Here is a 15,997-nt window from a genome sequence, read left to right as displayed (position 1 = left end):
TAAGCCATACATGCATACTTTCAGGAAGTTACTTTTTTGAAGTAGGTGAGACCACAAAAAGGGCAGCAGTATTTTGAATATTATAAAGGTGCAAAGGGTTCATAACATGGTCTAAAATATTGGTAAGGCTATAGTTGTGGCGCCATGTTCATGTTTTGGCATCCAATTATAAGATTAAACAATAGAAAATGTATTATTTGGATCACCAAGATATCTGGGAAGAGAACATCTGTTATGTGGAAAAACTCAAGATCTTGGAACTATATCCACAGAAGTACTGGAGGCTGAAAGAACACTTCTAGATATTAAAAAATACTGAGCTGTTATAAAGTCGATGTTAAGTATGAATCAATTTTTAAATCTTCAGTAATGAGAGGTTTTCACAGACATGAGTGCAGGGGTGGATTGAATTTGGCAAGTCTTTAATGGGGCAAGTTTGTATCTAGAGCAAAAGAAGTTATATTGGTATGGGAAGAGTACAACAGTTATATTTTAGCTTATTACCCTGAACTGGTTGAACTTGTGTAATTCTGAATTTAATCTCAAACTAGTTTTCTACTGAACATGGGATGTGCAATGTGAATTACCAATGTGGGCAGTCAAAGGGAATGGGGGGGAACATTTTGAAACTAGAGGTGGTACCATTTTCAGATTGGATTAAATTAAGAATCTGTACTCAATGGCCTGAACTTTTTATTCAGTGGTGAAATGGGACTTTGGCAGTAACCTTTAAGCAATCTGCCATTGCAAATTTCACTATCTCTAGTACAGATATCAATACTATTGTCAATGTTTTGCTCTGCAGTTTTGGTTTGACAACAGTAATGTCATCACATTTGTAGGAATTGTGGCAGTCATTGAACCAAAAATCAAAAGCAGAATTCTTAAAGTAGTACCTAAATATTGTAGACCACAGAATAAAGATAAGAGCTCAACGTGAGATTAATCTGCAAACTCACACTTTAAAAATACAATTAATCTTCCATTTTGAAATACAGGAAAGGAAATTGGAATTCTCAAAGTTCAGCGTCAGGGAGTAAAACAATTATGGCTTGATCTGACATTTTAAAAACTCACTTTCATCTTGTGCAGTGATTATTTGGAGTAATTGTAGAGGGTGGGCTGGTAGACAATTCATATACTTCTAAGTTCTTGAGCTCATTTCATTTCTCAGAATTTACCCTGAGAAAGATGCAAATCAGCTCAGCCTATAGAGGAGCAGTGGAATTGCTGAAGAAACTTATACATTTTAATTTTTAGTTGAGCATGTGCATATTCCAGAAATTACTATCCTTTTACAGTGTGATGGCAGTGAATGGTGATATCTTCATAACTACAAAATCTGAGCCAATAATTAGGCTTATAACTGAACTATTGTCTATTGTCTGTTGTCTAACTGGATAATGCCAGTAATTCTGTTATAACTAGTTATCAGACATAAGTGTGATCTTGAACCCAGCATGATGACCCTGGATTTGAATAGCAAACTGCTGGAATTTTCACAGTTGGTGGAATGTAATTTCTATGAATGGAGTAATCTTGGAGGATAAATTGTGTAAGAAATTGTTTTTTTTCCAGAAATTCATTTTAATGTTTAACTTGACATAAAATTTTGTGGATTACATTTTGGAAGGATGTGAAAGAACTGAATTCAGCTAATTTTGCAACTGCAGGGTCACTTTGCTGTTGGATTTGATACAAAACATTACAATGTCATTTTGATTACTTATCAATTCAAGTTGACTTTTGCATGATGAACTTAGTGCTTGATATAACATTTCAGATTGTGGATGACTCAAAGGACATGATGGATACAGACATGCCTTGCACTGGAGAGGAGGAATCCATGTCAAATAAAGAAGTAGGATACTACTTTGAGATCATTAATTTTTTCTCTTGTAAATAGTGCTTGCTGTACAGAGGAGGAATCCATGATGCACAAACTAAGGTGCAACTTTGAGACTATTCATTTAGTTTTACATTAGCCATTGAAGCAAAATCGAGAACTAAAAATATTTCAGAGTAAACGGTTTTCTGGTGGCAGCTGCTTTTTTTTTTTAGCAATGCTGGCAAATAAAGATTTATGTAATTAACTAAAAAAAGGAACATTCATCAATAGAGTTCAATTAATTAAAAAAATAAATCATTGGTACAAGAACATTAAGTTTTACCTTCAAGTTGTAGATTATTGTGGAACAAACAGCAGTAGTGCAAAACAATATATGATCAAGAAAATTGAATGAACTTTTGACACTGGAGTCCCTTGCTATCCTGTTCAAAGGTAGCCTTGAGTGGCTACCCTAATTAGCTGGAGTTTCATGGAAAAAGCTAAGAAGAAATATCTTTTTAAAAAGGCAAACTACTGAATAACAAATTATGTATTTAAATGAAATACAGAGCAAATTAGAATACTAGCTCTACCTCTGCAGTACTATAAAACCGTATTAGTTCTGGATTGCCATCGACAGAGGAATTCATCCAGTGTGTGCTGCTGTTTTCTTCTGACTAACTGTAAATGGGAAAAAAACATCAGTGTAGGCACCTAGTGCAGATAATGGAATACGATGCTTTCTGTGATTGCATCCTCCAAATCTTCATTTTCATTTTAACATTCAAGATGATTGTCAATACCTTCAAATTCTCCACAGTTCTTAACATCAAGTAGTGAAATTATTTCACTTTCACTCCAAGCTGTTTTTGGTGTCACCAAGCCAAAATGCTTGAAATCAAAGTGAGCAAAACAGTTCTGAATTGTCTTGCTGCTTATTTCTCAGCAAAAATCATTGGTTTTTAAGCACAAACACACACAACTGATAATTTTTTTTTAAATGCTCTAAGTGCAGTGTAGTGTCGTAACAGCCATACAAGTCCACATGTTTGATGTTAGTTAGGAACTGTTTGGCAACAGTCTACTGCCCTAATAAACTGGCATAATGTATCAAATAAAGTGAATCCCGGCTTTTGATTAGTTTTTGTTCCTTAAGTGTTGGCCCAAATACGTGGCTGCTCCAATTAACCAATGGCCCAATTAACTGGAATCCTCTGTATTTCTTTGGAGTCATGCTGAAAGTTATTGAAGCGAAGAATGCTGTCTTGAATTCAAAACTAATAGCATATTTTTTGAGGATGTAACTAGTAGAGTGGATAGGGGAGAACCTGTGGATGTGGTGTATTTGGATTTTCAGAAGGCTTTTAAAGCACACGGTATTGGGGGTAAGGTATTGGTGTGGGTGGAGAGTTGGTTAGCAGACAGGAAGCAAAGAGTGGGAATAAACGGGACCTTTTCAGAATGGCAGGCGGTGACTAGTGGGGTACCGCAAGGCTCAGTGCTGGGACCCCAGTTGTTTACAATATAAATGACTTGGATGAGGGAATTAAATGCAGCATCTCCAAGTTTGCAGATGACACGAAGCTGGGTGGCAGTGTTAGCTGTGAGGAGGATGCTAAGAGGATGCAGGGTGACTTGGATAGGTTGGGTGAGTGGGCAAATTCATGGCAGATGCAATTTAATGTGGATAAATGTGAAGTTATCCACTTTGGTGGCAAAAATAGGAAAACAGGTTATTATCTGAATGGTGGCCGATTAGGAAAAGGGGAGGTGCAACGAGACCTGGGTGTCATTATACACCAGTCATTGAAAGTGGGCATGCAGGTACAGCAGGTGGTGAAAAGGGGGAATGGTATGCTGGCATTTATAGCGAGAGGATTCGAGTACAGGAGCAGGGAGGTACTACTGCAGTTGTACAAGGCCTTGGTGAGACCACACTTGGAGTATTGTGTGCAGTTTTGGTCCCCTAATCTGAGGAAAGACATCCTTGCCATAGAGGGAGTACAAAGAAGGTTCACCAGATTGATTCCTGGGATGGCAGGACTTTCATATGAAGAAAGACTGGATGAACTGGGCTTGTACTCGTTGGAATTTAGAAGATTGAGGGGGGATCTGATTGAAACGTATAAGATCCTAAAGGGATTGGACAGGCTAGATGCAGGAAGATTGTTCCCAATGTTGGGGAAGTCCAGAACGAGGGGCCACAGTTTGAGGATAAAGGGGAAGCCTTTTAGGACTGAGATTAGGAAAAACTTCTTCACACAGAGAGTGGTGAATCTGTGGAATTCTCTGCCACAGGAAGCAGTTGAGGCCAGTTCATTGGCTATATTTAAGAGGGAGTTAGATATGGCCCTTGTGGCTACGGGGATCAGGGGGTATGGAGGGAAGGCTGGGGCGGGGTTCTGAGTTGGATGATCAGCCATGATCATAAATGGCGGTGCAGGCTCGAAGGGCCAAATGGCCTACTCCTGCACCTATTTTCTATGTTTCTATTAGTTTACACCCTGGAGTAATATGTAAATTTGCAATAGTGTTTTGTGTATTGGAAATTAGAAAACCATAGATTTACAGGATAATTTAGATAGGACTCATCCCATCCTGTTAAATCATAATAAGCAAAGAAGGTGTGGAAGAATTCACTAGTGGTGAACAGCTGCAGATACCTTCCAGCTATTGCTTTGCCTTTGGAAAATTGAATATTGTTGTAAGTTATCAATCTTAACATGGTAGGATTTTGAAGCAGAGCTGGGAATAAGCATAATAATGAAAGCTTTTTGAGTGTCTTTGTATTGTATGATTCATATTCAAGGAGAAATGTAGATAATACCTTTTGGGTAAAGAAGCAATACTTGAAAAGGCTGATATCCAGAATCTTGGGATCTGTACAGCAATTAGTAATATCCAAAGGTGACTGATTTGGGTTATTGCCCTACTGGCAACATCAGACGTATTGGAGTAAAATTAAATCATAAATGAATGGGTTGAAGGGAACCCTGTTGCAAGAGGTATATGGTTATGTTAGGGTGGATTGGAATGGATGATGAACTTTATGGCTCAGAGGGAATATCTACTTTTATGCTCAGTGTTATCCTTGTTTATATAAAATATACATACTTTTATAATTCATTTTCCAGCTCTTTTAATGACACAACTTTGTATAATGCAACAGAACAAAGTGAAATTTCGAAACATGAGTAAATGATGCTGCATTTTAACTGGTGTAATTACAGATAATGGTATTGACAACAACTAGGTTACTCTGTCATTGTTTATGCACTGCTGAGGTTGCATTCCTCCTCTGTCAGCCTGACATTGTTATACTTGGGTTTTGGATGTACATATTAAGTGACATACATTAATGATATGTGAATCATTGTAGACACTTTGATTCTGTTAACACTAATACATTTCATTAGTGTATTCAGATAATCCTTTTAAGTTGTATTTTGTACAAAAGACTTCTAGAAGTAATAGAGCAAACTACTAGAGAAAACCATTGGATTAGGCAGCATCTGTGGAGGCAAAGGGATAATCGGTGTTTTTGGGTTTTGAGCAGGATTGATAGCCAATTCTGTTGACAATCTTTTTGCCTCTACAGTTGCCACCTGGCCTGCTCAGTTTAAGTGTTTGTCCAGGATCTGAAGTTTCTTGTGTCTGCAGCTCATTTGTATTCATTGAATGGCTAATAGACTGTAATTTGGTTTAATTTTTGCTATAAACAGTATTAACGGTTTTTGTTCTCATTTGTTTTTAGGACACTGAAGATGTACTTGAAGAAACAGGTATTAGAGACTATCCTTCCATCAGTATGCCCCAGAGCAGCTTTATATTTCTCACTTTTAAGAACTTGATATCATGCAAGTATTCTGGAATAGAAAGCAGTGGTTCAAAGCAGCACAGGTACAGGGAGACTGGAAAACTGAGGCACATCCCAGATCTGCTACATTATTCCAATCTGCTATAAAGTTCTAGTGGCACAACTAACTTGTACATAACCAGCAGCTTTTTTGAAAGCTGGTACTGTTTTGTATATTTTGAATGGGATCTTATTTCTATTGGTGTTTAAATTTACTTCGGGGGTGAGTGGTGGAGGTTGGATTACAATCCTGCAACTAGTGTTGGGGGACTTGAGAGTACTTGTCTAAATCAAGAAAATCTGATTTGGGGTATGTTAGTGCATGCATTTTAAATATCAAAGTGGAATTCTGCAAATTTCACAGTGATGGGAAGCAAATGTAAGGATTTCATCAAGCTTTTAAACTGTTGGGATAGTGACTAAAATTTGTTGTAATTGTGTTTTTTTTTCTCAGCATGTTTTAGCTTCGGTGTTCTTGACAAGAAAAAAATCAAAAGTTAGTTGTGCGACATAGATGTATCTGATTTATGTACAAGTCCAGCACACATTCGTGCTGTTAAACATCTTGGCATCCTAACTGGATTTTCAAAACTTGATCTGGTGATGTGAATGAGTACACAAGAATATTCTGTTCACACCTCTAAATTCTACAGGATGGGCAATGAAGTGGAAGTCTTAAGTGTCTAAACTGAAGTCTTACCAATGTAAAAGAAACTGACCAGGTTACAGTTTTTGAATAATACAAAATACAGACCTAAGTGAATTTGAGTAAATGCTGCAGTTTGAAGCAAATGGAAGAGCAATCCATCAAGAACATTTAAGGACTTGATGAACAGTCCATCTGCTCAAGTACATTACATGTTTTGCTGGACTCTTGCTTCAGTTTGAAGAAATGAAGTTAATCAGAAGATTTAGACCTATCAAAAGGAAACATTTGTTGAACATTCTTGGAAGTATTTGAAAATTATTTCTGAGCACCTTGAATTGCAAAGGAATTTCTGAACTTCAGCTATTTACTGCTTGGAATTATATGGACATGTATTCACTTGAACTACGTCTGCTTACTTCCAAAGTTAACCGTTGCAGCTTTGAGGAGTCTGACCTATGGAGTTATTGAAGAATCTATTGGTAATTTAGTTAAGAATTGCAATTAATTTATTTTTGTGTAGGTAGCTGTGTGCTCCCTCAGTTTTCCAATCTCCCTGTGGTTCTAGTACAAGCTAGGGGCAGTCCTGCCTAATAACGTGGCAGGCATGTTAGCTCCGTGTATGTTCTTGCTTTATTTCAGTGGTAATTAAACCTTGTGCCATTCTATTCCCATTGATCCCGTAGAGAAGGAGAATGTAGCCGAAAGTTCGGGGGAAGCTTGTAGTTCAGTCCCTATCGAGGAGGAGCCCTCAGAAGAGACCCAAGAAATGATCTCTGCACAAGAAATGATCAACATAGAATCCTACGAGAAAGAAGAAGAAGATGACAACATCTCAGTTACTGTGCAAGCAGAGGATGCACTGACATTGGAACTCGACAATGATTTTTTGGATGCTCCCAAGAAAGAATCAAAATCATTGGGGACTGACTCCAAGAAACCCTCCAATCAAGCACTCAGTGGCAACAAAAATGAAAATGAAGTGAGCACAACACCAAATTTGGCCGAAATGGAAGCCGAGCAACAGAAAGAAGAGTTAGAAGGGGCAGGCATTGAGAGCACAGAGAAAGAACAGCAGCCAGGAACTGAAGAAAGCAAAGATGAAACATTGAAAACAGAAGATGAAGGTGATTCTACTGAAGCAGCTAAGAAAGAAATCTCGATTATAGAGGGCAGTGATCAGAACAAGAGGTTTGTTGTTTCTCAGTTCTAGATCAGAAGCTTTCTTTTTTTCCATACATACTAAGATATCAGTATAAACTTGTCTCATGAATTGGCCTGCACATGGTGGTAATTTTGACCTATCTCGTTTTTGTTTCAATGTTCTTAATTTTTTCCCCTCTTGTACTGTTAGAGGTGACTTCCTAATACACTTTCTGCTCTCCTCCAACCCGAAGAGGTTGATCACAAACCTGGAATATTTTGCATCTGTGTGTCCTCTTCATCGGCAGTGCTAAAAATGTAATAAGACAATTTATGTACAGTTTCATTGCCAAATGAAATCCTAAAATGTCATTGTCCCTACACCCAATGTTCGATAATTGCATTTTCAAGTATAACGTTATACTTGGGTAGGTATTGGATAGTTTGCTTGGATTGAGAAAAGATCTGACTTTTTCAAAGTACTTTTCTGGAATCTTGTTATTCTCTATCTAACAAATCTAATTTTGTACTTTAGCTCTATCAAGGATGGAAAAGATACTAAAATTGCAGCAAAAGATGAGAAAGGTAAGCCATAGAATTGAACAGCATTGTCTATCTAAGAGAAGAAATTCAAATTTTTCATCTCTATATGTGTATACATATTGATTTAATGTTTGTTCAGTAAATACTGCAGCCCTATGAATATTTGTCAAAAGTAATCCCTGAGAAGGAAGTATTAGTATTTTAAGAAACCTTAAGTATTAGAATGGCAACTGTGCAGTTGGGAGGTGGGATTTTTGAGACTTCATCCACTTTTAAGGATGGAAGGACATGGAATTTAACATAAGACATTAGTCTAGCATTGAAGCAAAGTAATTAACATGTATCTGTACCATTATTTTACATCATGGATTTTTTTTTAACTTGACTCAGGTCAAACTTGGGTTACTGAAAACAGGGTGTTGAAGCTCTTCTTACCCTTTTGCCCTGCTTAGTGGTTTGTGGCTTGACTACAGAATTTCTTTACAAAATGCAGAGATTAAGATTTTCTCTTCCTCCCTCCATCTTTTTATGCCTCTTGGTTATTTTGAAGTCAGAAAAATGTTTTGTCTATTAAAGCTAATTTGTTATTGTTCAGGCCGATCTGGTAGTTCCACCATTTCAGACAGTGTGGGAAAGAACCTTTGGGTGAGTGGCCTGTCCTCTGCCACCAGAGCAACTGATTTGAAGAATCTCTTCAGTAAATATGGAAAGGTAACTATTATTAAAATAATGAAGTTTGCTCTCTTTAAATCCTTGTTAGACTTTTTAATGAATACTGTTCTCAAAATGTACATGCACTGATTTTAAAAATTGAAGCAATAGAAAAATGTCAGTGTGTGCTTTTGACCCATCATTTTTCACCATGGTTGATCATCCATTCCAATATCTCTTGAAACTTAGCATTGAGAAATATCTCTTGTCTTATGTAGTTAATTATCTTCTGTGACTCTGAGATTTGTCACTCTGGGGTGAAGAAATTTTGCTTTGTTTTAAATGGGATACCCTGCATCTTGTTTTCAAAATTCCAATGAAAGAATGCTTTAGGAAAACCTGGTCTCTGCTTATACTGTCAGAAGCACTGAAGCTGGTTGATAGCAGTGGTCTTTTTTTAAGTCCTAACAATCAGATATTCTATTGGGAGTCCCGCAGATTTTGTTCTTCTAAGAACAGAGGGAACGTCAGATGATTCAATACGATTTCAATAGTTACAATGGTATCATTTACTTAAAATATTTTGAGTCTGTTCTACATACTGTCCTTAAACATCTGGAGAAGAAATTTGCTGTTCTTGAACTACAGTTCAACATTCAATGCTGTAATTCTATCCAGGCTCAACAGGAAGCTCTGAGACCTCGGCCTTGACCCTGCCTTGTGCAGTTAGATCCTGGACTTCCTGTCAGGTCGTTGGCAGGTGGTAAGAGTGGGCTCCTTCACCTCCACCCCTCTGACTCTCAACACAGGAGCCCCTCAGGACTGTGTATTGGGTCCCCTCTTTTATTTCCTGTATACCCATGACTGTGTTGCCACCCACAGCTCTAATCTGCTAATTAAAATTGCCAGCGACACTACATTGATTGGCATAATCTCAAACAATAACGAGGGAAGAATTCATCTCTTTGACACAGTGGTGTCAAGAAAACAAACTCACCCTCAATATCATAAAAACAAAGGAGCTGGTTGTGGATTACAGGAGGAATGGAGACAGGCTAATCGCTATTGACATCAATGGATCTGGGTTTGAGAGGGTAAGCAGCTTTAAATTCCTCGGCATCCACATCACCAAGGGCCTCATGGTCTGTACACACCAGCTGTTGTGAAAAAGACACAACAGCGCCTCTTTCACCTCCAAAATCCTAAGAACTTTCTAGAGGGGGACAATTGAGAGCATCCTGACTGGCTGCATCACTGCCTGGTACGGGAAATGCTACCTCCCTTAATTGCAGGATTCTGCAGAGTGGTACAGACAGCCCAGTGCATCTGTAGTTGTGAACTTCCCAGGATTCAGGATATTTACAAAGACAGGTGTGAGAAAGCCTGAAGGATCATTGGAGATCTGAGTCACCCCAACCACAATCTATTCCAGCTGCTACCATCCAGGAAATGGTACTGCCGCATAAAAGCCAGGACAGGCTCCAGGACAGCTTCTAACGCCAGGTCATCAGACAATTAACTCATGCTGATTTGAGTGTGTTTCGATGTTACATGGACCGTTCTATTTTGTTATAAATTACTATCATTGCACATTTAGACAGAGGCGTAACAAAGATTTTTAGTCATATGTGAAAGATGTAAGAAATCAAGTCAATTCAATTCCTAACAATGCTTCCATTGAGCTCCATATCTAGACTGGGAGACATCTGAATGATCAAACACCTTCATTGAGACAAAGTAATTCCCATTGGTTGTCTAAATGTTTGAGGACTGAGAACCCTGGCACCCAAAATGCTGTGAGGGCTGACTGAGTACACAAATATTAACAAAACAAATAGGCCTGTGGCCATATTTAATGTGACAATATTAATCTGGTTTTCACATTTCTATGAAATTGGTGCGAAATAACTTAGCCATAATTGCCTGATTTGATGTAGGCCAGTTTTGGTTGTCTGGCACAGCTTAGCACATCACAGAAACAGCTTCCCCTCCATGAAATCTGTTTATTTTCTTCCTGCCTTCGGAAGCCAGCCAGCATAATTTAAAAACCCCGTCCATTCTTCACATCTTCTGCTTCCCTCCCCAGTCAAGCAGAAAATGCAAAAGCCTAAAAGCACATACCACTACCCTACTGTCAATAAATGGTTTTCTAGCGCAATAAGATTGACTCTTGGCCTTGCAGCCTACTTCATTATGATCTGAAGACCTTGTGAATGAATGCCAGAATTCCATAACTCCTGAGTTCTTAACAGAAAGTCCTGTGAGACTGGCAGGACATCATTGTATTAAGGACGTTTTCGGAGAGTGATGCCATCAGAAAGAAGGCATCCCATCATTAAGGAGCCCCATCAACCAATCATCACTCTTCTCATTGCTACCATCAGGGAGGAGGTACAGAAGCCTGAAGGCACACGCTCATTGATTCAGAACAGCTTCTTGCCCTCTGCTAACTGATTTCTGAATGGGCATTGAACCCATGAACACGACCTCACTACTTCTTTAATTTCTATTTTTGCACTACCTATTCGATACGTAAATACTGTAATTCAGTTTCTTTGTCTATCATGTTGCATTGTACTGCTGCTGCAAAGTAAGCAAATTTCACAACGTATGTCGGTGATAGTAAACCTGATTCTTGATTCAGTACTTGCAGCCAGTTGCAATGGAGGCAAACTTTGATTTTCTTTCCTGCGTGTGTGTTGCTTGTTTTCAGTGACAGATGTTCCAGTCTCATTACATTGTCCCTTGTCTCTATCTTGGATAATTTGACTTCCTGCTGTTAGAATCACAGTGGATAACCTCAAATTTAGCGAAGTTATGTTACAATTGCCATGTGTTTGTCTGCTCAACCAACTTGTCTGAGTCATATTAGAATTGCTTTGCATGCTCTTCACAGTTTGCATTCCTTCCAGCTGTTTGACAAAACTATTTTTGCGCTGTTGTTAGATGGTGTTTAGTGGTATGGTTTGTTTGCAAAACATTTTCCAACCGCAATTTCTATCTGTAGACAATATTTCAAGAGTGCCCGAAGATGCATTGTTATTTTATCCAGATTCATATAGGATAAACTAGCTTATTGCAGTACTTACATCCAAGGGAGTCAAAAAATTTGAGATAGAAATTCCAAGAACAGTAGCTTTCTGTCTTTAACCACCACCTATTACATTATCGGTAAGTCAGCAGCTTGCTTTCTGACCTGTAAGTAATTTATGTTAACCTGCGTGAAACCTTTGGATGCTATTCATCTCTGAATCTCAGGACATACTTCAGCATGCGATTTTGTGAGTATCATGGTATTGAAGTAATTTCATAGATCTTCAGATATTCAGAAGTAACCACCTGGGAATGCGGTGGTGAGAAAATGTCCAATCTAGATCTTCATTTTTAAACAAAGCTGAAACTATTGACTATTGAGATTATTGTGCATTCAGAGGTGTAAATGAACATAAAATTTTGAGAATGTCTAATCATGATGCCCATTGTGAAGTTGCTATACTTTTCTGAATGTCATGTAGACCAAGTGTTTAGACACATAATTCAGTTTGATACCTAACTGGATTACTTCATGGATAGACTCTTATTCCAGGTATTAGCTGGCAAATACTTATTAGCATTTGTGCCACTCAGTCGCTGAGAGAACTGACCTTTTATATTTTGCATTTTTTTAAAAATTAAATTCACTTTAAATAATGCTGCTTCTATCCAGGTGGTTGGTGCAAAAGTTGTGACTAATGCTCGTAGTCCAGGAGCACGTTGCTATGGATTTGTGACCATGTCAACCAGCGAGGAGGCAACAAAATGTATTGGTAATTTGCATAGAACAGAGCTGCATGGGCGAATGATCTCTGTAGAGAAGGTGAGTGTAAAATGGCATAGGATAAATTCATGACTAAAATAAAACAATAAATACAGTATTTAAAACAATTGATCCATCAGTAGCTGTAAGAAAAAAAGCAGTTTGGTACTTCTGATTAATCCCCATCAGCACTCATAAAGCTAGAGTTTAAGGGAATTTAATGGGCAAGATACCTGAGTTACAAATGTGTTTAAAATTTAACCGTGTATCTGAGAATAAATGCTAGAATCCTTTGAGAAAATGAAGACAAAACATTGCAAATGCTGGAATCTTGAGCAAAAAAAGTAAAATGACAATGATAGTGTGATCACTTAAGGCTGATTAAGCCACTTCATAAGGCACACTAGTTCCTTCAGCAATCTCATTGATTACTAGTAAGCAGATGCGCATACTGCTGTGAATCCTGCCTGAGTTGTTTATTTTGATGGATTAATTCAAGTCTGTTGGTCCTCTGTAAACTCGCCAGCCTAAGCAGGTGTGCATGCCACAGGAGGACCTTTGTTCTCTTGGTTTGTATTAGCAAAGTATGAAGACTCTACATTCTAGTTTTGGATCACATATACCCTGACTGCATGTGGAATGATTAAAATACTCTCTCCCTTCCTGGGCTTCCATCTGATTTTTAAGAGTTCAAGACAGTATGCAGTAGGTGTTGAGAATCTGAGCTATGAATGTTGCCGTTGCCTGGTAAACATGACCTATTTTTATTAACTAAGAGTAGAATTGCGTGTAAGTCAGCACAGGATCATGTATGTGGAAGGAATCTTCATTATGGTTAGTAATCGGTGCTTGAGGTTCCAGCTAATCAGAAATGAGTTGTAATGGTTTTATGTTGAGGTTGTTGATAGTTATTTTGACTTTTTTTCAGGCTAAAAATGAGCCATCAGGTAAGAAACCAGATAAGAAGGATGATTCGAAAAAGGATCCCAAGTCAGCATCCAGCCGAGAACTCAGCAGTGATAGGCGTCATTCTGCAGATTCCAAAACTGACAGGTTGGTTTTAATTGCAAATTTATTTAAAATATTGTTCAGGTGGTTTGTGAAATTGTATACTTTTGTTAAATGTTGGTAATAAAGCAGATTTGATCAGTGTGATAGATCGTATAATTTCTAATTTATAATATAATATTATAATACTGCAGAGGGACTTGGACCAGCTGGAAAAATGGGCTAAAAAATGGCAGATGGAGTTTAATACAGACAAGTGTGAGGTATTGCACTTTGGAAGGACAAACCAAGGTAGAACATACAAGGTTAATAATAAGGCACTGAGGAGTTCAGTAGAATAGAGGGATCTGGGAGTACAGATACAAAATTCCCTAAAAGTGGCGTCACAGGTAGATAGGGTCGTAAAGAGAGCTTTTGGTACATTGGCCTTTATTAATCAAAGTATTGAGTATAAGAGCTGGAATGTTATGATGAAGTTGTATAAGACATTGGTGAGGCTGAATCTGGAGTATTGTGTGCAGTTTTGGTCACCAAATTACAGGAAAGATAAAGTTGAAAGAGTGCAGAGAAGGTTTACAAGGATGTTGCCAGGACTTGAGAAACTGAGTTACAGAGAAAGGTTGAATAGGTTAGGACTTTATTCCCTGGAGCGTAGAAGAATGAGGGGAGATTTGATAGAGGTTTATGTAAAATTATGATAGGTAGAGATAGAGTGAATGCAAGCAGGCTTTTTCCACTGAGGCAAGGGGAGGAAAAAAAAACCAGAGGACATGGGTTAAGGGTGGGGGGGGGGCTTAAAGGGAATATTGGGGGAGGCTTCTTCACATAGAGAGTGGTGGGAGTATGGAATGAGCTGCCAGAGGAGGTGGTAAATGTGGGTTCTTTTTTAGCATTTAAGAATAAATTGGACAGATACATGGATGGAAGGTGTATGGAGGGATATGGTCTGTGTGCAGGTCAGTGGGACTAGGCAGAAAATAGTTCGGCACAGTCAAGAAGAGCCAAAAGGCCTGTTTCTGTGCTGTAGTTTTTCTATGGCTATCTAATATAGAAGTATAATTTCTTAATATAAAGGCCTTGCCCACTATGAAATAGTAAGTGATTTATAAGATCTCTTTGGGTGGGTTATTATCACCAGGTTGCACAAACATTGCTTCGTAAATATTCAGTTGCACCTTATTAACGTGGTGCAAAGTCTTCCCTGATTTGGTACACTGATATTTTAGTAAAGGTACAGATGGGAAGGAAGATCATTCTCATCTTATGAGTTGGATGTGCAGTGTTTAAAATTTAACTTTTCATATGTGGTCCGATGTCTGAGTGATGTGCTATGCTTGGCAGCCTACAGGAAAAATACCCCAATAACAGTTCTTTGGTCCTGAATAAGATAGTGGTAAAAATTTAGAGCCTTTTTTGCAAAGCATTAGTGAGTTGAATGGCCTGTGATTGATAAAGATGTCAAAGATTACAGGGAGAAGGCAGGAGAACGGGCTGAGAGGAAAAATAAGTCAGCTGTGATCAATGGTGGAGCAGACTTGATGTGCTGAATGAGCTCCTGTGTCTCCTTTGTCTTATAATTATCTGAGATTGCTGCTGAGGGAAGAAATTTAAGGATTTGAATTTAATTATGTCTTGATTATATCAAATTCTGTCTTGAATTCAACATCCTTGATAGCTTGTATATTAGGATTAATTATTTTATTTTAGACAAACTATACCTCCATGGAATGTAACTTTGAAATGCTACAATGCAGTATAATAAAGCTTTGTCCAAATTTGCATTTTCTTTTAGCCTTTCAATTATTGCAGTTCTTTTCCACAGGGCTCTTTTGGAAACCTTTTGCCTGAGGGAGAGTTAAAGCTGCTTAATTTGATAGTATAGCATATCACTAAATGTTTTGTGGCTACGCAAGAGACAAGACTGACCTGATAGCATTACATCCTTGATAGCTTGTATATTAGGATTAATTATTTTATTTTAGACAAACTATACCTCCATGGAATGTAACTTTGAAATGCTATAATGCAGTATAATAAAGCTTTGTCCAAATTTGCATTTTTTTTTAGCCTTTCAATTATTGCAGTTCTTTTCCACAGGGCTCTTTTGGAAAACCCTTTGCCTGAGGGAGAGTTAAAGCTGCTTAATTTGATAGTATAGCATATCACTAAATGTTTTGTGGCTACGCAAGAGACAAGACTGACCTGATAGCATTAAAGACTGTTACAAGAACTGTCCAAAAGTTCATATCCTTGTATATCCTGTAAATACAGTTCTTAACATTGTGTAGACTCCTTGGGGAAAACTATATACTTAGATAAAATAAGTTGTCGTTTTATCAAAGTTTAACAAAAATGATAGGATAAAACTGCATTTTGTGTGAATTTACTTCCTTTGCTAGAAATCTACAAGGAAGTTGGTTTAAAAAGTGTGCAGCACCTAACTCATAGCTACATTCCACAACCAATATCAAACAAGTTTGTTAATATTTTGTAAACATGACTGCATGCATCCCCAGTTCAAGAATT

At 37.9% G+C, this 15,997-nt stretch overlaps 1 protein-coding gene across 5 annotated transcripts in view; it reads left to right on the top strand.

Annotated features, from left to right (window-relative positions):
• safb (scaffold attachment factor B) overlaps positions 1-15,997 on the top strand; it is a 53,697-nt gene that overhangs the window by 7,558 nt on the left and 30,142 nt on the right. For 4 of the 5 annotated variants that reach the window (XR_011883242.1, XM_072244289.1, XM_072244287.1 and 1 more), the window contains 7 exons: positions 1,784-1,861; positions 5,583-5,610; positions 7,017-7,521; positions 8,009-8,058; positions 8,612-8,727; positions 12,374-12,523; positions 13,392-13,516. Coding sequence is in view for 4 of the 5 variants with exons in the window: in XM_072244289.1 (XP_072100390.1) it covers positions 1,784-1,861; positions 5,583-5,610; positions 7,017-7,521; positions 8,009-8,058; positions 8,612-8,727; positions 12,374-12,523; positions 13,392-13,516 (1,052 nt within the window). In the remaining variant the exon portion in view is untranslated. The remainder of the gene's footprint in view (positions 1-1,783; positions 1,862-5,582; positions 5,611-7,016; positions 7,522-8,008; positions 8,059-8,611; positions 8,728-12,373; positions 12,524-13,391; positions 13,517-15,997) is intronic. The other variant, XM_072244290.1, reaches the window with a different exon arrangement.

Source organism: Mobula birostris, chromosome 26 (assembly GCF_030028105.1).
Source record: "Mobula birostris isolate sMobBir1 chromosome 26, sMobBir1.hap1, whole genome shotgun sequence".
Classification (NCBI taxonomy): Eukaryota; Metazoa; Chordata; class Chondrichthyes; order Myliobatiformes; family Myliobatidae; genus Mobula; species Mobula birostris.
Note: the sequence above shows the minus strand (reverse complement) of the source record. Positions and strands in the feature narration are given on the sequence as shown.